This window comes from Chrysochloris asiatica, unplaced genomic scaffold (assembly GCF_000296735.1).
Source record: "Chrysochloris asiatica unplaced genomic scaffold, ChrAsi1.0 scaffold00046, whole genome shotgun sequence".
NCBI lineage: Eukaryota > Metazoa > Chordata > Mammalia > Afrosoricida > Chrysochloridae > Chrysochloris > Chrysochloris asiatica.
The window spans coordinates 18,601,624-18,629,012 of record NW_006408564.1 but is presented as its reverse complement, the minus strand read 5'-3'; the positions used below and the strand labels follow the sequence as shown (position 1 = coordinate 18,629,012).

Below are 27,389 nucleotides of genomic sequence, written 5' to 3'. Positions count from 1 at the left end.
GAGGAAGACTTCTTAATGGAGCATTTAATTTTCAAACTCTTTATGAGCTTGGAACCCCTGGCCTTGTTAGTGTGATCAGTGTATTGCCCTTCCCTGGATTATGTGCTGTTGTGAATGCTTTGAATTGTTTGCTTGTGTTGGCATTTCCTCTTTGTGGTCATCAGGCCCTAAGTCTGTTTTGCTTTTAGACAGGATATCTGCCGAGCTCAGGACAAATGCGATACCTTAGGTGAGTCCACTGTGTACATCCCTCTCCTGCTAAAACAATTTGCTGCATGCTATTATTCTAAGGCACACTTGCTTTTTAAAGTAAATCCTTGTTTGTGTACTTGTTTGCTTTTCTTCTAATAGGTCTTGCTGAACTGGGAACCATCTGTGATCCCTATAGAAGCTGTTCTATAAGTGAAGACAGTGGACTGAGTACGGCTTTTACAATAGCCCACGAACTGGGCCATGTGTAAGTTTCCTTTCAATATATTCATTTAATTCAGAGTGACCCAGACGTTTGTCTCTTGATGTGAGTGAGAGTGGGCATGAATCTAGAGGATGCACAGGAGTTCTCAGGGTCCTGGTGTGGTGCTGTGGGTTAATGTTCTGGACCGCAAACTCAGTTTGAGTCACAAAGTCAGCGGTTCAAGCTCACCAGCCGTTCTTCGACAACCCTATGCAGTGTCTCTGTGAATTGGCACCGACACTATGGCACTTAACAACAACAGGACTTCGCAAGTCAGAGTCCTAATAGAGTTTACAGGGTGGAAGAGCTCTGAACCTATTGGAGAAATATTACTTTGACTTCAGAAAATTGAATGTATGCTGAGCAGCCTCTTTAGCCATAGCTCATATGTGTCTTTGATTTAACTGCTCAAGTTCTCTTATTGTTGTTGTTGATAAGTGCTGTTGAGTTGATTCTGACCCATAGCGACCCTGTATAGGGTTTCCAAGGAGCAGTGAACCACTGCTTGAACCACAGCCTTACAGTTCAAACGACTTTGCAGTCTGATGCATGAGCCCACAGCGCCACACCAGGACTCCTAACAAGTTGTAAACATCTTCTTTTCCACTGGAAACTGGAAGAATGGGTAATTCCCACCTCTTCCACTGAAACAGAGCTTGTATTAACTTGAAGAACTTTCCAAACTGCACATCTTTGTTCAGGAGGCAGATGTCCTTGAACACTACGTAGGCCTTTGAGATTTTCACAAATCCAGATCATTTTCCCTTTGTTCTTCAGAGACAGAGAATGGTTAGGGCACAGGATAAGATGATATACATTTACTAGAAATTATTCTGGTTTTATTTTATTTTTTTCTAGAATGATTAACATGCTTATCTTCTTGAAATAACTTCCTCAAAAGATGCCTTTAATTTATTATATTTGTATGGCAGTTTAAGTGATTCATGTTAACTCTATTTAGAGCTAACTTCATCTATTTAGATTTTTCATCCAGCAAATATTTTTTGAAGGCACCTATATGGTACCTAAGGTGCTCTGGTAGCATAGTGGTTACGAATCAGGCTGTGAACCGTCAGGTCAGCAGTTCAAAACTACCAGCTGTTCTGTGGGAGAAAGATGAAGCGTTCTGCTCCCATAAAGATTTGCAGCCTCGGAAACCCTGTACAGGGTCGCTGTGAGTCGGAACCGACTTCACAGCACACAGCCACCATATGGTACCTAGAGTCCTGGTGAAGCACTGCAGGCTAATGCGCTGGACAACAAAGTTGTTTGAACCACAAGGTCGGTGGTTCAAGCTCACCAGCCCCTCCTTGGAAACCATATATAGGGTCGCTATGGATTGGAAATGACTCAACAACACTTGACAACAACAAAAATATGGTTCCTGGTGTGGTGCTGTAGGATAAACACTGAACTGCACACCACAAGGTTGTTGTCATTGTGAGGTGCCTTCAGATCGATTTTGACTCATAACGACTCTGTAGCAGGGTCTACTCTATTTTCTGCCAAGGTCCATTTGGATATTTATAACATCATTCGTGAGTCATACAAAATTATCATCTTAAAAATTAGCCTGCTATATTGGATTAGATATTTCATTAACTCACCCCTTTGGTAGATGGAACTGCGGTTGCCCTGGTAGAGCCAGACCAAATGATTGAGGCCCAAGCGTCAGACATTCCCACCAGTGCTGAATAGGGTTTTGTAGGAGTGGCTGGTGGATTTGAACCACCAATCTTGTGATTAGCTGTCCAGTGCTTATCCTACTGGTAGTTCAAAGCCACCAGGACTTCTTAGAAGCCCTATTCAGGATTGCTATGAGTCAGAATGATTACAAGACACTTAACAAAAACAACATGTGATATATAAACCCAAGCCCACGGTCATCGAGTCAATTTTGACACACAGCAACCTGACATAGGATTTTGTAGGTTGTGAATCTTTATGGGAGTGTTCAGTCTCACCTTTTTCTCATGGAGCTAGTGGTGAATTTAGACTGCCTGCCTGCAAGATACATATGAACAGATTTTCTACTCAGTTCAGTATACATAGAACAGGTACAGTTGAAGACCAGTGCCTTTCAAACATATTTTTAAAGTACAATTCTTTTTTCCCCCACAAATGAAATAATGTGTGGATGTCCAATAGTTAGAACACAAAAGAGGCATTGCTTTCAGTTAAGCCTTTTAGCAGTCCACAGCATCCTCTCTAGACTTTTGGTTTCAGAGGCTCCTTTGTGAAAATCAAGAGTTGCCTTTGAACTCACTTTGAAAATCACTGGTCTGACTAGTATTTCTCCAAGCAAAAAGGAGTCTGATGCTAATTCCGTGAAAATGTTGTTTTTAAGGAACTCTTGAGTTGATATGTGGCGGAGCAAAACTGCCTCGCTGAATTTTCTAGGCTGTATTGGGTTGGCACTGTAGGATAAGCATGGGACTGCTAACTAGAAGGTTCTTGTTGTTGTATACCATCGAGTTGGTTCTGACCCATAGCGACCCTGTATAGGGTTTCCGAGGAGCAGCTGGTGAGCTTGAAGTTCCCACGGTGAGATTCAAACCGACTCTGCAGTCTAGCGCATTAACCCACAAAGCCACACCAGGCAGTTAAAATCTACCAGTTGCTCTTTTGGAAAACCTTATACAGGGTGACTATGAGTTGGAACCAACTGGACAACACTTAACAGCAGCAGCAATGTACAGGCAAGAGAGCTGGTGGTGCAATGGTCGGAGCACTCAGCTGCTGGAAGGTCCATGGTCCAAACCCATCAGTTGCTCCGTGGGAGAAAAGAGTGCAGTGTAAGAAACCCTGTGGGGCAGTTGTAGTCTGGCCCACATGGTCACTCTATAGCACACATCTGGATTTATAGGAGCAGCCTGGCAGGTCTGTCTCCCCTGCAGCTGCTGGGGGGTTCATCACTCCCAACATTTCCATTCGTTGCTGAGTTCTTAACTGTTGGGCCGCCATAAAAAGAATCCATGAAGAAAAGAATTTTATAGTCAAATGATTTCAAAATCTGTTCCATAGTCTGTTAAGTATTGCCAAGTCAGTTCCAACTCATAGTGATCCTGTATAGGGTTTCTGAGGAATGGCCAGTGGGTTTGAACCACTGATCTTATGATTCTCAGTCCAGTGCTTATCATATGGAGCTGCTGTGCTCCCCTCGAAATGGGATGACAGAGGATCAGTTATTCCACAGGTTCCCTACTTTATCCCCTGCCACCCCATCTCAAAAGTGTTGTTGTTAAGTGCTGTCAAGTCCATTTTGACTCATAGTGACACTGTATAGGATTTCTAAGGAGCAGCTGGTGGGTTTGAACTGTCATCCCTGTGCTTAGCAGTCCAGTGTTAGGAGGTGAAAAATGAATCATTATAGGTGTTATTAGGTTAAACAAAAAGTAAACTCTTAAATTCTTAATGAGTCATTTTTTTTGTGGGGCACTGTCTTATATTTTAAGGAAAGTAATAATTTACTACAGTAATTTCTACCAGATTTTCTAGTGAAATTTCAAAATTAAATGAAAAAATTTTAATTTAATAATTGTACATTAGGTTATTATAATCATGACTTTATGATACTATGAAACACAAGAGCTATCTAAGAGAAAAAAAAAACAACTGATTTTGTTGTTTTTATTGCACATAACTGGATTCTTCAAAAACAGTTCCTACCTTCTTTAATCAACTTTATAGACACAGAATCTCTAATAGTTAGGGAGAATAGTCCCAACAAATCTTACATATCTTGTCTAATGTGGGGGAAGTAGCATCATAAACATTGAAGTTTTAGAATCGGACTAATGGATTCAAGTCTCAGTTCCCCCCACCATAGTAACTGTAAAACCTTGATCAAGTAATTAAACCTCAGGCTGTATGGGGTCCTGGTGTGGTACTTGTAGGATAAGCACTGGATGCTAACCTCAAGGTAAGTAGTTGAAACCCACCAGCCACTTCTTGGAAACCCTATACAGGGTTGCTATGAGTCGGAACCTGACTCACTGGCACTTAACAACAACAACAACAGAGCTTATTTAGGAGCTGTGGTGGTTCAGTGTTTAAGAGCTTGGTTGGTAACCAAAATTACAGCAGTTCAAATCACTAACTGGGGTCCTGGTGTGGTGCTGTGGGCTATTGTGTCAAACTGCAGTCATTTGAACTTCAAGGTCGGTGGTTCAAGCTCACCAGCTGTTCATTGGAAATCCTATACAGGGTCACTATGGGTCCGAATCAACTCAACAGCACTCAATGACAACAACAACAATCACTAGCTAGGAGTCTTGGTGTGGCACTGTGAGATAACCAATGCAGTGGACCTCAAGGTCAGTTTGGACCACAGGATCAGCGGTTCAAGCTCACCGGCTGCTCCTTGGAAACCTTATATAGGGTTACTATGAGTTGCAGACAACTTGACAGCACTTAACAACAACAGAAACAACCACCACTAGCTGCTTCACAGGAAAAAGAGGTGGCAGTCAGCTTCTGTAAAGATTGCATGTTGTTAAATGCCCTTGACTCTGTTTCTTCATAGCAACCTGTATAAGGTTTTTGAGAAACAGCTGGTGAACTTGAACTGCCGACCTTGTGGTTCAAACCAATTTTGCAATCCAGCACATTAACCCACAATGCCACATCACCTTGGAAACCTTATGGGGTAGTTCTACTCTGTTCTTTAGGGTGGCTGTGATTTGGAATCTACCCATTGGCAATAGGTTTGGGTAGTTTTAATGCTCTGTTCCCTCATCTGTAAAATGGGAAAATAGTAGCATTATTAGACCAAATATGTGATTAAATTCAGCACACTTCTTGATGCATTGTGAATACTAAAAATAAGCTTGGCCATTATTGTTAGTGGAGTCCTGGTATGGCACTGCTGGTTAATGTGCTGGACTGCAAGATCAATTTGAACCGCAAGGTCAGCGATTCAAGCTCACCAGCTGCACCTTGGAAACCCTGTACAGGGTTGTTATGAGCCAGAACCAACTCTATATCACTTAACAACAACATTATTGTTTTGCAAATGCTCAATCAATCGTTATTATTAGCTAACCAACCCCTTCTAAGAGCAAATGTGCCTGAATTTGAATGAAAATCTTACGTGTCCGTGATACAATAAACTTGATCATATCAAATCATGGTGTGGGTGAGAGATGAACATTAGTTTTTAAACCATGGGGAAACTAAACTTTGGATGTTTTGCTTGAATTGTGTTTGTTGATCTCGATAATACACAGGATCATATGCAGCCAGGAACTAGAATCTTGGACAGTCTTTCTGTAAAGAAAATGGACACATCAAGAACAATTAATACTAAGTTCAAACTAGAAAGGTTGAGTTTGGTTTCATCTCCCCTGGTAATAACTAAGGGGCCTACATTTAAAATAAATAAATAAATAAATAAATAAATAAATCAGAACACAAGAGAAGTCAATGGAATAGACCTCACCAGCTTTCACACCAGCTCTTACGTTTATTGAAGCACATTTCATTGATTTCGGTATTTGAGCTGAACCCTCCCACTGCTTTTGAGTTGATTCTAACAATCACAACTCTGTAAGACAGAGTAAAACTGCCCCATAGGGTTTCCAGTACTGTAATCTTTACGGGAGCAGGCTTGTGGGTTTGAACCACTGACCTTTCGGTTTACAACTGAATACTTTAAATAATGTGTCACCAGGGTCCCTTTGGAGCTGAAGTAGTGAAGGGAATTCCTTTATAAACACGAAATCCTATATGTCAATTCTGTGATTGAAGACAGTTGTCCAAAGAGTATTTGAACTGGTCACCCAGTGGATGATTAGTAGATCTGAGAACAGTGTGTGGGTCACAGAATTGATGTTTCTGGATTGAGAAATACTTCCTATCATTTCTTTTTCCACTTCCTTTAGCCCAGCCAAGAATGGCAAGTATGTGTTAACACTCCTGCCCTGTTCCCTCCCAGGCTCAAGAGAGCACTGGCAATCCATCACAGCTTTTTCTCAGGCGGAACCTGGATTAGTTTAAGAATCCTTTTTGTGCTTGACTTTTCAGGAAGTCTGTACCATCAACTGATGTTGGCATGCAGCATGAAACTATTTGCCATCTCTGAGTTAAGCCAACTGAATTGGCATGTCTTTAATTCCCATGCTTGCAGCTTTCTTTAATGGGTTTTATTGTATGCAAACTTTGCATACCTTTATAATGATATACCTACATGGGTTTATCATTTGCTAACCTGATCCAAAAGGGGGGAAATGCCAAGACCCATAGTGAGTTTCTTATTAGAAAGTTTTTGGCTTCACTCTTTGCGACACTTGAATAACTCTTTCTATTCACATTACTATAACCTGCCAAAATTCTTGACTCTATAAATTTGCCTTTAACAGCTTATTAAGAATCTCAAGTACTGTATTCTATCACCAGCTACAGAACGTTCAGAGCCTCTGCAAATCCAAATATCTATTTTTAAACCAAATAATGGCATAGCCCCTGCCTTAGTTTTTATACATTAAAGGCGCTTTGTGTTAAATTAGGTGGGAGTGATGTTTTTTTTCTGTGCCCCATCTTGAACTGTCTGCTAAGTTTTCTTCTGCTTACATGATTCAGCAGTGGTCGGTTTGTATTGTTCTTTTTTTTTGCCTCCTAAACAAATGTATTCTTGCAGCAGTTATAACAGCATGATCTCTTGATGTTTATTGACATTACATAACATCATTGTCTTGTTGCCCATAGGTTTAACATGCCGCACGATGACAACAATAAATGCAAAGAAGAAGGAGTTAAGAGTCCCCAGCATGTCATGGCTCCAACGCTGAACTTCTACACCAATCCCTGGATGTGGTCAAAATGCAGTCGAAAATATATCACTGAGTTTTTAGAGTAAGACTTGACCCTGCTTTTGGCATAGATTTCAACTTCTGCCCCATATAGTGAACTAATTGTGGGAAAGAAAATATAGAGTCAAGCATTCCTTTGGAGTTGTTATTTTTGTTGACATTCCTTGGTGGAGGGAGAAAAAAAAAATTACTCTCTGACATCTCTGTGGTTCATATTCTGTCCAGAGGTTAGAAGAGAATCGACTGAACTCAAGAAAAGCATGGGGTTTTGAAAGAGAACATGTAAAGTTTGCTTCATTTTCAGTAAAGCTTTGAAATTTATTCTTGTCTTGAGGGAGGGACCACGTATGCGATTCCATGAAGATGGGCACACCCATCCCTTATGAGATTCCAACTGTATAGTTTGGGGTTGAAAAGGAGTAGAGGAGTGAGGGAACCCGAGAGAGAGCTAAGTGGGTAGATTAGAATTGCAGCGTATCTCCGTGTGATCGTTGAATTGAGGGTATTTTTTCTCTCCTTCTTGCTCTCTTCTCCTTCTTCTATTCTTCCTTCTTTTCTCATTTTGTTTTTCAAGCTTCCTGCCAGGCTGTTCCAAGATCCAATTATATGATCCAATGTCCGTGTGTCACAGATTTATTGCCCTTCTCTCCCAGAAGTACAAAAGGTTAAGTGATTTTTCCAAGGTCACTGGGTGTATATTTCTGCAACCACAGGGAAGAGGGGGTTTTGTTAATCAGAAGTCACTGAGCGTGAATTTTCCAGTAGAGGTGAATGCAGAAAAGCAAAGGAACCTGAGGGTTGCTGTTTTCCTTCTTCATCAGATGGTGTGCGGTGTTTTCTTTCTCTGAGTCATTGATTCATTCGCTCACTCATCTACTCATCAAACATTGACTAAGCACCTGTTGCTAGGGACAAGACTCTTAGCTTGGATGAAAAACTTCTTTGCCCCAAAGAAGCTTACCATCTAGAGGGAAAGATAGTGAAAAATAGATACATAATTGTCATGCACATGTGATCAATGCTGCAACAAGGACATATTTCCTATGTGCTGTGGTCTTTGTAAGGAGCTCTGGTAGCGTAGTTGTTACGAATCAGGCTGCTGATCTCACCGGTCAGCAGTTTGAAACTACCAGCTGTTCCGTGGGAGAAAGATGAGGCTTTCTACTCCTGTAAATATTTACAGCCTTGGAAACCTTGTACAGGGTCGCTATGAGTTGTAACCTACTCCACGGTACATAACAGCAACAACATAGTCTTTGTAAGTAGCTCTGGTAGCGTAGTTACTATGAGTTGAGCTGCTAACCTCAAGGTCAGCAGTTCGAAACTACGGGCTGTTCTGCAGGAGAAAGATGAGTCTTTCTGCTCCCATGAAGATTTATAGCCTCAGAAACCCTATGCAGGTTCGCTATGAGTCAGAACTGACTCCATGACACATAACCACCACCACCATGCTCTTTGTGGCATGGTGGGTTAGTGCACTGGACTGCAAGGGTGGTTTGAACTGCGAGGTTGGCAGTTCAAGCTCACTAGCTGTTCCTTGAAAACTGTATACAGGGTCACTATGGATCAGGACCAACTCAATGGCACTTAACAATAACAACAACAGTGCTGGTTGTATGCATAACATGAGATTCTGCAAACAAGTATGCACCAAAATATACCTTCAATTTTTTAACTTAGATCAACAGAATACAACAAAATATAAAAGAGGACCATCCTCTACTGTCCGTACGGTGGCATGGCCTTCGCATTTATTTGTCTGAGACCCATGACAGGCACAGTCGCGTCCACTGCTCTGACCGTCTTTGTTTTTCTGCCTTCTGTAGCACTGGTTATGGCGAATGTTTGCTTAATGAACCTGAATCCAGACCCTACCCTTTGCCCCCACAACTGCCGGGCCTTCTTTACAGTGTGAACAAACAATGTGAATTGATTTTTGGACCAGGTTCTCAGGTGTGCCCATATATGGTAAGTTGTTGACACTGTTTCTCTCTTCATACATTGATTATGGATTTTTTTTTTTTTAATTCTTGATTCTGCATCGCAGTCTCATTGTAGTGTAAACCACCCTAGTAACAGTTAAGAATGGTCTGTTGACGCCTGATGCTTAACCTAATAATGATGGTGGTGGGAACCAGTGGTAAGTGGTCCTCACTGTAAAGTGGTGCTTTACCTGCACTTTCTCATTTTGCTCACAACAGCCCAAACGGAAGATGACTTTATTGTTGTCATGGTCCAAGTGAGAAAGTGAGGCTCAGAGAAGATAAGGTTATAAAGCTGACAATGGCAAAGGTCAGCCCTCTTCTCTCCTTGTCGCATTTCATTCCGTTTGATTGGTCATCTCATGTCTGTATTCTGGACATCTATATCAGTGATGTGAGCAGAACTGTGTTTCCGTGGTCATCTATCCCATCCCCTTGGAAGCTTGCTTGTGTATTTCGTTGGTTGGTTAGTGATTTTGTTGGGAGAGACTTTGGAGACAGCATGGTGATTTCAGTGATTCCAGGAAATAATGTAAAAACCATAATGATGTATGTTACTCAAGACAACAAAAATTAGAAGTCGTCCAAATGCCTAGTAATGAAATAACTAAGCAAATTAGATTTTCATTTGGTGGAATATTATGCAGCTATTAAAATTGATGTACACACAGAGACATGCTTCTGATACAATTTTCAGTCAAAATAAGAGGAAAGGAATTATTTGGTAATGTATATTTTCAACTGTAAAAAAAATTTTCAGGAAAGGGTGTGTGATTGGCAACTCTTTCACCTTTATTTGAATAAAAGAAAGCTTTAGTACGATCTGAATTTTGTATAATTAGCATGGTTACTGTAATAGTCAGGAATTTTTAACAAATGATCTTTTAAAAGTATATCCTAAAATGGAGATATAGCGTATAAACTTGTGTAACTCTGAAAAACATAATGTATAGAGGGAAGCAAAATACAATGTGCATTAGACACATCCATGTGGTACTATTTGAATAAAGCTTAAACACACACAACATAATTCAGTATATTGTTGGTAGATTTGTATACATGTGTAGTAAAAACAATGAGCTTGATGAAATCATGAGTACCATTCAGGAAAGTGGCCTTTCTGGGGAGAAAAGGAAGCAAATAGGATGCAGGCTAGGTACCCAAGTTGTACCTATAAAGTTTAATTTCTCTATGTGGCTAGGGGGTATTGTTATTTTTCGGTAATTTTTGTGTGCCTAAAATAAGCTCACCACTTGCTCCTTAGAGATCCAACAGGGTTGCTATGAGTCAGAACGGACTCAATGGCACTTCACAACAGCAACAACAACAAAATATTTCACAGTGTTTTGTTCCTTCTTTCCCCTGACAAGCTCTAAACAAAGCCTTGAAAAGGAGTAAAAGTATGATGATAACATGGTATCATGTGGCTTTTGTTGTTGTTGTTGTTTGGTGCTGGGAAGTCAGTTCCGACTCATAGCAACCCTGCATAGGCTTTCCAAGGAGCAGCTGGTGAGTCTGAATTGCTGACCTTGCAGTTCGAACTGACCTTGCAATCCAGCACATTAAGCCACAGTCCACACTAGGACTCCCATGTGGTCTAGTCAGGGGAATATAAAGAGCCCTGGTGGTATAGTGGTTAAGCACGCCACTGCTAAGCAAAAGGTCATCAGTTTGAACTCCCTAGTCACTCTGTGGAAGAAAGATGTGTCCATCTATTTATTTCCATAAAGATGTACAGCTCTGCAAACCCTCAGACAAGTTCTCTGTCCAGTAGAGCTGATAAGACTCTAAATCCGTTCGATGCCAATCGGATGTTTTGTTTTGTTTTAGTCAGAAGAAAAAACAATAAGACATTGGTTTGGTGACCAAGCCAGACTTGAACTAAAATACAGCTTTCAGGGTTCTGGTGTAACATTTACTCCTTAGTGTTTGTGATCCTCAGTTTCCTTATCTGGAATATGGGGAGGTGTTAGTGTGGACCAGGTGGTATCATACAGGTTTCTGATACATAGAAGTTTCCTTTGGGAAGAAATCATTTATTCCAGGCATGGAGATGTGTCTCAAGACTGCTCTCTGTGTCTTTCGGAATACGTGATCAATTATCAGAACAACCAAAAAAGAAAGGCAGAAAAAGTCCTGTCCCAACCTAGACTATTATGTCGTTAGCAAAACAACAAGCAAGCCTGCTCATTCAATAGCTCCTTAATCACGCTGTTGCTTAATTGTCCTTCCATTGACTCGAGCAGATGCAATGTAGAAGACTCTGGTGCAATAACGTGGATGGATCGCACAAAGGCTGCCGCACTCAACACACGCCCTGGGCTGACGGAACAGAGTGTGAGCCCGGAAAGGCAAGTAATGCCCCGTCCAGTCTCGTCCTGCTGTCTTGGGGCAGCAACGTGCAAGCGTCTGACTGATCACTCACCATTGTTTATTATATAATGCAGTATGTGTCAGAATGTACATTATTTTTAAGGAGGCGGGTCCACTTCTTTTTAAGATAGTTTGTTCTTGTTTTCATTTTGGAAGTCTCAAAGTGATTTTTAATTTGAGAGTCAATTCAATATGGGTTTGTGTTTCTTTCTCTTCTCTCTCTTTGGGAAAGCTAGAATTAAGTTGATAGAGTATCTCAGAGTCAAGGAAATACAGTATATACGCACTGCGCTCACTACCAGGATACCTGGCTATGCCCAAACTGTCTGGTTCCTTTTGAGGAGTAATGATGTCACCTGGAATATATCCAAATCCAAATTCTAATGAGCTGGCTATTATGCTTCCCACTTACTTGTTAATAACTAAACAAAATCTGTTACTTGCATGGACCAATGGTGACAGTTTCCCACATACCAAGGTATATAATTAACTCAACCTTCTGTGTCTGGTGTCCACTTGAAGCAAGTTAGTGATATCATCATCAACATTACTGTAAATTTTTGTTTGAAAAAACTTTTAGCTGTTACCTGATTTTAATTTTTTTCCATATGGAAGATAGCATTCTCTCACTTATCCATGATGTAACCCCTGGAACTATATTGCTGAGTGTCTCATCATCCTTATATATGTATTTCTCTTCTTCTCATTGTCCCCTTTACTCATTTTTAATACTTTGTTCTCTCTGATTTCCTATTCCTTCATTTTAACTTATACAATTAACAGTACCCAGGATGTTTCAGTAGAAGGAGACCTTCCCAGATTTTATCCATGTGGGACCTGAGAAAAATGAAGGACATGTCAGAAATCACTCAGACCATTGGATAACTCTATTACTGCCTCCTTTCCCACCTTGGCCCATTATTTGGCTGGGGTTGAGGGGCAGCAGGGTCTAGTGGAGTGGATACAATTCAGGCTCACTGAAGTCCTTTCCAGTTAACAGGAATACTAGTGTGTTTTTCACCCACCTCTCAGGGTGGTTATCAAGTTAAATGAGCTAGGGGTCATGAAAGGTATTTTAAGAATATAATGTCCAATATTGGAGTAATAGATTATAATGAAGACAATTTTGTTGTTGCTAGATTTAACTTGGTGACTAAGCTCAGGAACTAACTTCCCAGCGGCTAGAACTGTAGCAATTGAGAATCACCTTTCCCTAGTAACAACCTTGCAAGAGTTACTTCTGGAGCTTTCATTGGTTTAAATGGAGAAAATAATTATGTATCTCTTGATCGATTGATCTATCTTTCCATCCACACACATACACACATGTGCAACCATATCTTTTTGTCTACAAAGTGAATTTCATACTTTTGTGTAATATTTAAGTTCATATGATGATGCTCAGAATCCTAGAAATGAGTGGAAATGTGGCTCTTGGGTTTTCATGGTGGTCATTGATAATGAATGCGACATTTATTCTTACAACATTGGGATTTGGCCTCAGAGTCCTTCCAAACACAATGACCCTAATTGATAGGAGTCATCAACAGAGAGGACACGTGGTTGACATCTAGTTGAGCCACCCAACTATCTTAGTTAAATCGAGTCTGCGTACCTCAAGAAAATCACTGGTGGTGTATTTTTTAGTCAGCCCTAGGTACCCACTCTCTTGTGTCTATCTTTGACACATAATTGTTGCCAGAAAACACACACACACACACAACAAAAAGAATTGTCAGTAATTTGATTAAGTGAATTACATTTAGTGAAACTGTCATAAATGGGCTGCTAAGCTTCCTATGAACAACAACAACAGAAAACTAACTGCCATTGATTTCATTCTGAGTCATGGCTGCCCCGTGTGTGTTTTGTAGGGTTTTCAATGGCAGAGTTTTCCAAAATAGATTACCAGGTCTTTCTTCTGGGTCACCTCTGGGTGAATTTTGTTAGCCCACCCCTGGTACCATAGTGGATTATGAGTTAGGCTGCTAAAGGGAAAGTAAGCAGTTTGAATCTACCAGTTGCTCTTCAGGAGAAAAATGAGGCTTTCTGCTCCCATAAAGATTTATAGCCTTGGAAACACTATATAGAGTTGCTATGGATCATGAGCCAACTCCAGAGTACATAACCACCACTAACAATCCTTTTTTTAGCAGCCAAGCACATATATTGTATCACTCAGGGACTCGGTGGCACCTAACAACAGCAATGGAAGAAAAAAGTTTTGCTTTTACTTACCCTTACGATATATATATATATATTTATATATTAATTTAGTTATAATAATAAATTTGATGTCAAACCAGAATCCATTAAAACCAATTACTCTTCTGAAACCCCATACAGGGTTGCTATGAGTTGGAACTGACTCAATGGCACATACCAACAACAGTTAACCTCCAATTGTGTGAGACTGAGGTCTACTGTATGCTGACATCATGCTGGCATTTATATGGCACTATTGTAAAAGCAGTCAATAATAAAAGTAGGGATATGTGAAGTGTCCAACATTTACTTTTTCCAAGCATTACAGTTTCCCGATACATTCTCGAGCATAGAACTTGGAGGGTATCTCTGTGTCTTTTTCTCATCTTCGGTTGTTGCAGGTTTGTCTTACACCATCCCTCAGATGAGAAATATTAAGAGAAACTTCAGAAGACATTTTCCATGAATACTTGCGTTCAGCAAGGCAGGAGATCTAAAGGCATTCCAAAGGCCAGGCTCAAAACAATTGTAGAGAAGCAACCATGCAGAGAAAATGATAGGGACACTGTAGTTGTGTTGAAAAAAAAAAAAATATGGGGATATACGTGTTCATTCCTTGGGAAAGTATTTACGCATTTTGTAAATGCCAACAATGATGGATATGTTGGCACAGAATATTTTTTTGTGGTGTATTTTTGGTCATTGTTTAGTTTTGATAGACTTTGTATTAAAGCCATATGTCTTGTCTCTATATGCCAGAAAATTCTAACTCCTTCTGCCATCTCTTACTGTCTCTCTGTCTCTCTTTTTCTTTTCCTCCTTCTTTCTCTTTTTTTCCATTTTCTTTCTTCCTTCACTGTTCCCATAGTAGTCATAGATCTTGGACTGCCCTGCCGACACTGTGTTATTTTGATGAATGACTCTCTAATGTCTGTTTATTTTCTCCATTGTCTTGTTAAGATCATTAACATTTTCATTTTAACTCTGTTTGTAAATCTGAGTTTAAAACTTTTTGTTTTAAGTATCCTTGGGATGAAATTGATCTTCAAGTCCCACTTCCACCCTCTTTAAAAAGAGATGCACTTATGTAAAACATCATTTAAATGACTTTGGATGCTTATAAGAATGACTGTATTTTAGCTCTGACTTCACCACCCACTTAATGCTTTGTTATAATGTAATGGCTATTCCAGTTTGTTTGACCAATTTGCCCAGTGAAAAAGATTACATTGGCGCCTATTTGTCAAACATCCTTATTTCCAGCCTCTGTCACCTTAGACTTCCTTACCCATCTGAGATTCTTCTCTTTTGGACACCCATCAGTGGTTAGACACTAAGAAATGTTTAATTTGCATGCCATATTTTAATAATCTTTTAAATTTTTTTTAAAAGGACCCTTTAGTGCAGTGTTTAGCTATAGCACTACGATAAACCCATATCCTTGTTTTTCTCTGAGGTTTATATTCATGCTTAATGAGAATTATAGTCTCTGGAGTTTGGTCCTGTATGGTGGTAGAATCTAAAGAATAGAGACATCAGGAGACTGAAGTCTGATGTGTCAAGAGGACAGGGAAAAAAAGAAAGCATTGCCAAGCCACTTATCATTATTAAAATTAATGAATAGTCATAGGATTTTTCTTCTTACTTTGTAGAATTTATATCTTGTGTGCGTAGCAGAAAGATTTGAGGCCCGAGTTTCAGTATCCATCAGCTGTGACCTCAATTGTTCATTAGTTAGGAATTTTTTCTAGGCAAGATTCAATTATAGCAGTATAAGGAAATTGAGTCTTTTTCTGATACACAAAAATATGAGTTCAGAGATATATACATTATAACAGCTATGGCAGCTCCACAAAGTCTTGAGAGATTCAAGCTCTTAATTTATTTCTTCTTTACTATCCTTTGCAATGATCTTCTTCCTCACGGCTATAAAATGGCTGCTGGAGCTCAACCCATCAAGTCTGAGTTCCAGACAGGATGAAGTCAAAGGACAAAGGGACAAAAGAACCTTTCTCAAAATCTTTCCCAGTGAATTCTGTTGCTATGTCTTTGACCACTCTCTCTGTAAGGGAAGCTGGGAAAGATACAGCTTCTGTTACCAAGAATGAAAGAAAGAATGAATATCAGGTGGGCATCCTGGAATCTCAGCCTCACCGAGTTAGCTCTTTAATTTCTCTGCTTTTTAAAAAAATTCAGCCTTTATTTAGATGTTAAAAATTGTCCCCATTTGCTCACCACTGAGAGGCACTTAAGAGTCAGATTGCCTGTGCTTCCATCTCAGCTCTTCCTGGTGTTTAGCGTTAGCCCTCTGTGACTCAATTTTCTTATCTGTAAAAATGGGAATAACAATAGTTATAGTATCTACTTGATAGTGTGGTTATGCAGGATTAAGTAGATATATAAGTAAAAATGCTTAGAATTGTTGTTATTGTTAAAGTGCTGTCAAGTCAAACTTGACTGATAGCAAGCTGTAGAGGAGCTCTGGTTGTATAGTGGTTACGAATCGGGCTGTGAATCGCAAGGTCAGCAGTTGGAAACTACCAGCTGCTCCACGGGAGAAAGATGAGGCATTCTGCTCCCGTAAAGATTTACAGCCTCGGAAACCCTGTACAGGGTCGCTATGAGTCGGAACCGACTCCACGGCACACAACAACAACAACATAGATTTTCCAGGGAGCAGCTGGTGGGTTTGCACTGCCGACCGTGTGGTTCGCCGTCCAGTGCTGAGCCCACAGCTGCACACCGGAAGCCCATTGTAATAAGTGCTACACGAACTTTTGCCATCATCATTATAAATACTATTGGAGTCCCCTGTGTGCTAAAGTGTGTGCTATGTGCGTTACCTATATTATCTCAAAGTATACCCAAGGCTGCTTTGCCAGGTTGTTGTTCTTGTTTTCAAGTGCCATCGAGTTGGTTCCGACTCACAGTGACCCTCTTTAGGGTTTCCAAAGAATAGCTGGTGAGCTTGAACCACAGCAACCTTGTGGTTCAAACCGACTTTGCAGTCCAGCACATTAAAATCCACAGCATCACACTAGGTAGTTTCATATATACTCATGACTACTTTAGCATTGTTGTTGTTGTTGTTGTTGTTGTAAAGTGTTGTCGAGTCGGTTCCGACCCATAGTGACCCTATATAGGATTTCCGAGGAGCAGCTGGTAAGCTTGAACCGCCAACCTGGCAGTTCAAATGGCTTTGCAGTCTGGCGCATTAACCCACAGCGCCGCCGCGATTGGGCTGCTAATGTCAAGGTGACAGTTTGAAACTACCAGCTGTTCCGCGGGAGAAAGATGAGGCTTTCTGCTCACATAAAGATTCACAGGCTTGGAAAACCTGTACAGGGTCACTGTGAGTCAGAACCGACTCCACGGTACTTAACAACAACAACAACAACTTTGGCGGGTAGTTCCCCATTTTACAGCTATGGAAACAGTTTAATGATTTGCTCAAGGTAATAGATTTAGTATGTGGAAAAGACACAATTCAAAAGCCAGAACTGTTTGACTGCAAGACTGTTCCTTCAGACCTGCCTTGCACCACATGGCTTAAGTTATCCTTCTACCAGGGGGCTTCAAAAAGTTCACTGAACAATTGTATTAAAAGATAATGAATATTTTCTATAGCAAGCTGCCTGTTCATTTATTTTTTGTGCATGCATTCCAAGAAATGTTCAAGACAACTATAAAGAAAATTATTAAATGATTTCCAGGGAGGTTTGTGGTCATCGCAGCCTCTGGCTAAGTTTCCTGAGTACTGAGTTGCTCAGGATTGGGATGCAGAGCCTTTGAGCCTCAGCCAAACAGCCCAGGGAGAGTGACGTCTTCTCAGATACCATAAGAGGATAATTACAAGGGAGAATGCCCGCAGAATACAGAAAGGTTAATTGCATGCTTTAAATAATTGTTCATCAAGGCTCTCATGGAGCCTCCTGGTCCAGAGGAGACTTTCACCTGCTCTTAGTTTTCCACTTTCCCGTAAACTACTCCGCCCCGGCCCAGTGTGCAGCCCTGACTTGCCCAGGTCCATCCTGTCATCCCCCTGCCTCTTCCCGAAGCCCACCAGCTCCGCTTCAGAGATCTGAGCGCGCCGCGGGGATCCCCCTCCTGCGTCCCTGCCGCCAGTCTTCCTTTGTTTGCTGCTGTGTGACCTCCTCTTAGTGTCAGGGCCTCAAGCCCCAACAATGGCAGAGAGTTGAAATAGGCTTCTTGACTCCCTTGTCCTGCTGAGGACTTCTGTTTTGTTTTGTTTGTTAAACATCATGGCCTTCTTCCTGCTCGGGGCTGGTGAGTCTGAAACTATTAGTAACAGACAAACAAAAAAAAAGTCATAAAATTTAGGGCCCTCTGTGAAGTCCATCTTAACTTTAGTCTCATCCTGTGTGACTTCTTGGAGTGAGTGAGTTTGTAGGAATCATGAAACTAGTGTTCTCTCTCTGTCTCTCCTATTAATATTGGGTTTTCAAATCCTTTGGGAGCAATGTTGGTGGTGGTGGTGGTGGTATGTAATCCTGTTTAGGGTTTCCAAGGCTATAAATCTTGACAAGAACAGAAAGCCTCTTCTTTTTCTCACAAAACGGCTGGTAGTTTCAAACTGCTCACCTTGAGGTTAACAGACTCGTAATCACTATAGTACCAGAGCTCCTTACTAAGCTCATAACATCTCATGTTGTTGTTGTTAAGTGCAGTTGAGTCCATTCCAACCCATAGCAATCCTGTATACGGTTTCTCAGGAGCAGCTGGTGAGTTTGAACTGCCAACCTTGCAGCTCAAACGGCTTTGCAGTTTAGCGCATTAACCCATAGCACCACACCAGGACTCCATAACATCTCATAAGCCTCATTCATGGAGTTTCTTTATGCAAATCCAATAATAAGTTCTTTGGGCTGTGTCTACAAGCAGCCTGCCCATTCTCCTCCTCCTTTTTTCCAAGCAGATTTATCAAGCAATTCAAAGCTGGCCACTGGAGTTACTCCACCAGACTGGAGCCAATCTATCATTGACCGTTTAGTCAAACAAGTTGTATTAGAATACAGCCTGAAATCGCTAAGTGTGAGATGAGAATTCCCACAATATCCATTATTCATATAGATGATGAATGCGCAGCTCCGAGCTCTCCCTCACTGTTCCCCTTATTAAACACAGCACTGCAAGTTTGGATTTTGTGTTCCCAAAGAAATGGAGGTCCCTGCGACTGATGGATCCTGGGGAAGTTGGAGTCACTTTGGAACATGCTCAAGAACGTGTGGAGGGGGCATCAAAACGGCAATTCGAGAGTGCAACAGACCCGAGTAAGTTAAAACTTCTAAAGGGAATCATTTATCTGGACACAGATGAAAAGTACTTTCTATGTTAGAGAGTGGATGGTGTCTAACGGTGGTGGTGGTGGTGGTTGTGTGGTGTCAGGTTGGTTCTGACTGGTAGTGACCCTGTATAGGGTTTCCGAGACTATAAACCCTTACGGGAGCAGAAAGCCTCATCTTTCTTTCGAGAAGCAACTGGTAGATTCAAGCTGTTGGCTTTGATGTTAGCAGCCCCAAATGCATCTCCAGTGGTGGTGGTGGTGGTTGTTAAGTGCTGTAGAGTCAGTTCCAGCCCAATAGCAACCCTGTGTAGTGTTTCCGGGGAGTGACTGGTAAGCTTGAACCACCAAACTTGCAGTTCAAACTGACTTTGCAGTCCGGTACATTAACCCATAGTGTCAAACCAGGACTCCCTTCTCCAAGGGTGGTGGTGGTTGGTGTTATGTGCCATGGAGTCGATTCCGACTCCCTCTGAATTATTGCTTTTCTCCTATGACTCATTGTTACTAAGAGTTTTGCCTATGAAACAGTTGATGATTCTGTGTGGGTTATTTTCCAAATTTTGCATCCAAGCATTATCTTAATGCCCTCTACCCTGCCTGTATCCTTGGTTTGGGACAGCTTGTTAGTAGAATTGTTGTTGTTAAGTGCCGTCAAGTTGATTCCGACCCATTAGTGAGCCTGTATAGGGTTTCCGAGGAGCAGCTGGTGAACTTGAACCACCGACCTTGCAGTTCAAACGGCTTTGTAGTATGGCACGTTAACCCACAGCACCACACCAAGACTCCATTAGTAGAGTGAATATATAGATTTTCACAAGGAAACAAAGCAATTGGATACATTCGTCCATATTGTAGATACCTTTCCAATTAGGTACCAAAATGCTGGAATATTCTCACAGGCCTCTAAGACTGCATTTGCAGAATTAAAAGGACCTGTGACCCCCAAGTCAGGAATTGCTTTTTGCATCAATCTAGCTGTTTTACAGGGGGGACACCAAGGTTGCCATCCCCCTGTCTGACGGTTTGCTGATGCCTTTCAGAATAGTTCTCACTCTGTGACTGTGGTTGCTGTATCAGTCCAAGGACTCACATGTTCAAATAAAGGCCATGGCTCTCTTATTGGAGTTTTCAGTATCTATCATGTGTTTGTTGGGGAGGGGACTGTTTATAAGAAGATAAAGAATTACAGTTTTCACTATGAGGAATGGCATCTAATCTTGTATAGATCTAAGATGTGTATATATTTAAATAATGGGATATAACATGTAGGAAGTAAAGTGATAGTTTTCAGTGTTCTTAGAAGTACCCTTGGGCCTTTATAGCCTGGAGCTCCAAAGAAGCTTTCATAGAACAGGGGTCATTTTTAGATGTCTGAAGCACGAACCATTTTTAAGAGCCTCGCTGATTTGGGACTTTGCTGGTTGACTTCATTGTGCGGTACTCATTTTCACTTTAACTGATGAGATTAGGGATAGCAAACTTCATTGTGGAAGGAAGCAAACTTTAATGTAAAGGAGTGAAGTGGACTATGCAATACTGTTGGGAGTAGAGATCAAAAGCAGGGGAGCTGCTCAGATCTAGTGGATTGTTTCAACCAGGGAAAGAGACAAGTATTGATAATCCTTCTAAATTTGTATAAGAAAATTTTGAATTTTGTGATTGAAAAGAACATAGTCATAGACCACCAGTTTGCAAGCCCGGGTCTAAATAGATACTTTAGAGTACAAAGCATAGATGATGATCATTGTATTTTATTTTTGTTCACAATTCAACATTTATTTCATATCCACTTAATATTAGTCTCTATATGAAGTCCTGGTGTGACACAGTAGGATAAGCACTGGACTGTTAGCAAAAAGGTTGGTGGTTCAAACCCATCAGCTGCTCTTTGGAAACCACCCTACACAAGGTCTCTATGATTCAGAACTGATTTTAATGTGCTGTACTGCAAGGCTGCTTTGATCCACAAGGTTGGCCGTTCAAGCTCACCAGTGGCTTTTCAGAAATTCTATGTAGGGTTGCTATTGGTCTGAACCACCTCGACAGCACTTAACGACAACAAACAACAAGAAAATAGAAGATAGTTGAAGAGCTATAAGACAAGGACCCTACTCTGTATACTAACATTTTAGCTATGGATTTAAACTAATAAACATTAGATTTCCTGCATAGCTTATACATTTTCTTAGTTTTTTAATAGTATCTACTGTTTTACTTAAGGAGCTCTGGTAGCGTAGTGGTTACGAATCGGGCTGCGAACCTCAGGGTTAGCAGTTTGAAACTACCAGCTGTTCCGTGGGAGAAAGATGAGGCTTTCTGCTCCCATAAAGATTTACAGCCTTGGAAACCCTGTACAGGATCGCTATGAGATGGAACCAACTCCACAGTACATAACAACAACAGCTGTTTTACTTATAAAAAATTCAAATGCAGAAATACTTATAAATGTCTGTCATTATTCCTCTCTTCCCTACTCTCCACAAGAATCATCCACAAAACCACAATTGATTGACTATTGTCTCAGACTTCTTTTCTAAGATTAGAGATGAAATATGTATTATATTAATAATTATCAGACTATGTGATTAAAGGTGGGCTTCAGACATTTGTGGAAAAATGGAATCAACTTTTTGAGCCCCTTTGTATAAGGCTCATACTCTGTGTATATGTATATATATATATCTGGTAGCGTAGTGGTTACGAATCGGGCTGCGAACCTTAAGGTCAGCAGTTCGAAACTACCAGCCGCTCCGCGGGAGAAAGATGAGGCTTTCTACTCCCGTAAAGATTTACACCCTCGGAAACCCTGTACAGGGTCGCTATGGGTCGGAACCGACTCGACGGCACTTAACAACAACAACAACATATATATATATATATATATATATTGCTTTGTGTCATCTAGTTGGTTCTGATGCATAGCCACCCCTGTATAGGGTTTCTGAGAGCAACATCCAATCTTGCTGTTAACAGTTGAGTGCTTACCCCACATTCCGCACCAGCTTGCTTTTTAAAATTCAATTATATATGTTAGCTATGAGGGTCATCAAAAAGGTTATGAAAAATGGAATTAAAAGATATTAGAATTTTTCCACGTGCTTTTTGAAGTCCCCTCATATTTGTATCGTTGAAGGTTTAAAATCAAATATTTCAATAAATAGTAAATGAGATAATTATTTTTGAAACTTAAAATGATTTCACATCTACATAAGCAAATATATTAATGTAAAATAATAATAGCAAGAGTGTCTATGAAAGTATGGTTATTGCAAATGGTAGGTACTTTATAAGGACTTTAAAATATTTTACTCAAGACTCTGCCATTCAAAAGGTGTGTTTTGCTGCTTCGTTTTGTCTTTTTGTCTTAGCATAATTCTAGAAATCATGTGGGAGTAAGTGAAAAAGATAAGTCACTCCTTAATTGGACTGGACTAGAAAAAGACAATCACCCAATATCAAGGTCTCAGCAGAAAAGGATCTTGAGCTTCAAAGTAAAGCCAAGCTCCTCATGTTCACAAGTTAAGAACTGCTCATTTAAGACCGCAACTAGAGGTCCTTGTCTTCACTGCTTTCTGGAGTCTTTTAAATAAAACAATCCACCTGGTTAAGTATCAGCACTGACATCATTTCTTTAAAACTCACCCAAGATATGTATGCTTTAGGATGCTCTTGTTAATTGAGGAAGGGAAGGAAGCTACCTCTGAATACCAAAGGGACAATGGCTCGGGATACCCCTGTTAAATTAGAGAAGTCAGTATGAAAAGAGAAAGAGACTTAGGAAAGAGAACACCAGGCCTCAAACTCAGTTTAAAAGCATGTTCAGAGAAATTCACACAAAAGGTGGTTTATTATGTGCACCCTGAAAGTTTGGTAGCATGATTCTAAAGAAATGTGAGGGGAACAGTGCCTCATCACTGGGAAGATGCTGTGTCTCAGTGTGATGAACTCATAGCATCTTATATGTAGTCCAGTTTTAGACTCCAGTATATATCTCTGTTCAGGACACTGGGATGTTTTATTTTTCACAGTATTCTTGTAATGCATTCAAGAATGCATTTAACATCTGGATACTTTGTGTTACATTTTTAGTTGCTTTTTATTTTCTCCTGAGAGCATAAAAGCCAAAGAAGATACAGTCTTGGAATCATGCTATATTTGATTAGCAAGCTTTAGAAACATAGGCTTTCTAATTTTGATCAAAAACACGTTTGTTTCAACAAATAGGATTCCTGGAGTGGTGCTGTAGGATCAGCATTGGACTGTGAACCACAAGGTCAGCAGTTCAAACCCACCAGCTGCTCCATGGAAACCCTTTACAGGGTTGCTTTGAGTCGGCACTGAACAACAATGATCATCTACAAGTATAATAAGTATAATTAACAACAACAACAATAGTCAAAAAGCAACATGGTTGCTCATGAGAGTGGGGAGGTCTTAATTTTTAGTTCTCTGTACGTGTTTTACTTATTTTAAACATAGCAGATTTGATCCACAAAAGATTAACTTACCTTACAGTTGTGGTGAACATGCATCTTGGTTTGTCAGGACAGTCCTTATTAACTTCTGCAGTGCTAGAGCAAATCAATTCATCAGTTGCTGTCTGGTCAATTCCAACTCATTGTAACCCCTTATGTGTCAGGCTAGAACTGTGCTTCTCCATAGGATTGTCAATTGCAGATTTTTTTTTTTTTTTAACTAAAAGTAGATTATCAGGCCTTCTGAGGTGCCTCTGGGTAGAGTGGAGCCTTCAACCTTACTGTTAGCAGCCAAGCACATTACTGTTTGCACCACCCAGGGACCCATAGCTCTAGAGAAATTATTAGCAATTCCTCTTTTCACTCTCAAAATGTTCCTAATTGCACAAAAAATGAATGCTAAGACCTATAAGAAACACATAATAAGATCCGATTTAAAATTGGGACCACTACCAACATAATGAGTACAGAAACAAGACCAAACATTGGAACTCGAAGAGGCATTGGCAGGCCATTTGGCACGTTCTACACTTTTATGCACTGAATTTAACTCCAAGCTTCCTAGTGGCCAGAACAAACTAGTTTATAAAATTATTATGATCCTTCAAAATTAAAAAGCATACCAGTTCTTTAGGAAAGACAAAGCCTGCTTTCATCATAGCATCTGCTTATGAAATCATATATGTATATATGCTATTAAGTGCCATTGGAGCCATTTCTGTCGCTTAACAAACTTGTATAGGATTTCTGAGGCTATAAATCTTTGTGGGAGCAGAAAGCCTCATCTTTCTTCTACTATATATGTTAATATAAATTAAAGAATAGTAAAGACTTAGTGTGGCACTCTGGGTTAATGCGCCAGACTGCAAAGCTGTTAGAACTACAAGGTTGGCAGTTCAAGCTCACCAGCTGCTCAGAAACCCTATTCAGGATCGCTATGGGATGGAACCGACTCGATGGCACTTCACAGTAGCACAACAAAGACATGTGTGTTTCATCTATGAAAACTAATCTCTCACTTGGCTCTACAGAATTGTCACAAAGTTTTTATGAGACATTGCATTTGGAATAACTTGTTTTGGAATCTTGAGAATTGGTTACTGTGGGATTGTCATTAGCTAATGAGGACTAAAGATACCTAGTACCCTACACTGGCCAGATTGGAAGAATCACCAATGGTCAGCTGCTTGAGCTTCCTGCACCACCCCACCTAATCTTTGGCTAGCCTTTCAGCATCCCCCAAACTGGACATCAGACCCTCTCCTTAAAGAACAACACAGGAAACACGTGTGCTGGCTGTATCTTTAGAAACTTGTGCTTGTGCTAAGCCTGTATCTGCTTGTCCATTCTGAGTAAGCATAGATGTGTGACTTCTGACCACACCCATTTGCAGAGCAAAGCTTAGTTTTCCTGGAGGGCAGAGTGCACCTGTGGTGAGCTTTACAAAAATTCCTTCATAGCTTTGGTGGGCATCACCTCAAATTCCCTGTACGAGGGGACTTCAGCAAATTCTTTAGGAAAATAAGAGCAGATCATGGAATTTTTGCATGAACTTTATGAAGACCACTTGTATGCATTAACAGGAGTGGTTGTATAACATGTGCTTAAAGAGAAAGCTCCAACTTTGCTGCTCTCAGTAGTTACTTTCCTAGTAATTGGCAATTTCCATTCTAGTTTGACATGCAACATTATATAAAGAGACTTTGTAGTTGGAAACTCTGCTTCATAGTAATTTTTTTAAAGCTGCACTTCCTATCATTTCCAGTATTTACCAAATTGGAAAAATACTCTTATCCAGCTAAACTATTAAATTATACAGTGAATTTTTCCATCTTGAAAGGTGAATGCAGATGGCTGAAGCGTTTCCTATTATACTGTGTCTACAGATCAGGCAGAAAAGACATTGTCAAGGAACTAAGAAGAATCGTATGTTTCAAAAGAGCAAACTTCCATTTATTAAAGTCACATCCATAGTTAAGTAAGAAATTAGAATTTATCTTTTTGTAAAAAGCAGCTAAAGTGTCAAACCAAGTTTTGTCTATTTTGAGACAGACAGCATGGTAGAAAAAGGTGAGATCTGAGCTTTGGGATCATGGAAACCTGAGTTAATTTTTCAGCCAGTTCTTGTTACTTACTAGGCATGTGACCTGAATGCAGCTTCCTCTTTTATAAGAGAAGTCACATTACTGAGAAATTGACATTGAGTTGAGCTCACCTAGAGGCACCTCTGAAAAAAAAGATCTCAACAGCACATGATTACTCATTACTGTGTACTGCGCGGGATGACTGTGCACACTTAGTGACAGTGCCCAGAATGTGCAGGTGTATTTGTCCTGTATATGAGAATGCTTCAGGGGTCAGCTGACTTCTTTTCTAACAGGCTAGATACTTAACGTTTTTGGTTTTGTGGGCCACATGGTCTCTGTCACAGTGTTCATTTCTGCTCTTGTAGGGCAAAAGCAGCCAGAGACTACTCGCAAATGAATGACTGGGGCTGTCTTCCAATAAATCTTTATTTGTGGACACTGAAATTGATTTTCATATGTCATGAAATACTATCCTTTGAGTGGTTTGAAAACTATTTTTAAATATAATATGTATCCTAAACTTATGGGCCATACCAGAAAAAACAGAAATAAACAAAAAAACAGGCAGCAGGCAGGATTTGACTCACAGGTTGTAGTTGACTGGCCCCTGTAGTAACTAAACATGTATTGAGTGTGCGCTGTGTACCAGCTCTTGTTCTAAGTGCTTTAACTGCATTAATCTAGTTTACCTTCACTGCAATCCCATGAAGTAGATGCTAATATCATCACCTTTTATAGATGTGAAAGGTAAGGATTAGACAGATTAAGCAGCTTGCTTCGCATTGCACCATTAATAAGAAACAAGACTAGAACTGAAACCCAAGAGTTCCTGAGTTCGTGTCTCTAATACCTCTCCAGTGTCACCCCTCACATATAATATTTTTATGTGTTATGTATAAAAAATGTTGCTTATACAAAATAAATCATTAAATATAATTTTCCATTTTTGTAGAGGTTTAAAACCGTGCTACCTTCTGAAGGGAGCCAACAACAAGTAGTAACTATTTGTAGCCCAAACAACTGCTGCTCTTGATAAATGTCCAAAAGCCAGCAAAGATTAGTTATCTAAGGGAACCCAATGGAAAAAAAAAAAAACAACTTCTTTAAAATTTTATTTTCAAAGAGAAATAAATATGAGTTACTTTCAGAAAATAAATAAATGATTGATCCATTATAGTCAGTTGGGACATTTAAAAAGATTCCGTGAAGTTAATTTTGACCTAATGGAAAATCGAAGAGGGTCTGCCTTATAGTTCATTTTAAACTGGTTTCACCTGAGCAGGTATAAAAGCAGATGTATTATTCATGTGTAATCTATGATATTTTATGCATGAGGCTGGAATATCTTAGTACAGAGGAAAGGGCTTGGTATCCAGGAAACCAAGGCTGCATCTCCAAATGGCACCAAAAAAAGATAAAGAGGAGATTCTAGTGTACAGCAACTGGATGATGTAGCAGAAAGAACAAAAACTGGGAACCTTACATTCTGGCTATCCTGGCTTGGCTCTTTGTTATTATTTTGTGACTGCAAGCAAATTACTTGGCTTGTCTGAACCTCATTTTACTAGACACAAGGTACCTCGTCAGCCCTACCCTTAGACAAGATAGCAAAGAATTTTGGCAAGCTGAGTGCACAATACAGATACCAAGCATGTGGGCTTCATTGTGTTTGATGGGAACACAAGACAATCAGATAGAG

General features: G+C 40.2%; 1 protein-coding gene across 1 annotated transcript in view; it reads left to right on the top strand.

Moving 5' to 3' along the window:
• ADAMTS9 (ADAM metallopeptidase with thrombospondin type 1 motif, 9) overlaps nt 1–27,389 on the top strand; it is a 224,143-nt gene that overhangs the window by 47,146 nt on the left and 149,608 nt on the right. Inside the window, exons 7-12 of the mRNA XM_006862109.1 lie at nt 189–229; nt 352–457; nt 7,160–7,306; nt 9,090–9,231; nt 11,492–11,596; nt 18,969–19,114. Coding sequence (XP_006862171.1) covers nt 189–229; nt 352–457; nt 7,160–7,306; nt 9,090–9,231; nt 11,492–11,596; nt 18,969–19,114 — 687 coding nt within the window. The remainder of the gene's footprint in view (nt 1–188; nt 230–351; nt 458–7,159; nt 7,307–9,089; nt 9,232–11,491; nt 11,597–18,968; nt 19,115–27,389) is intronic.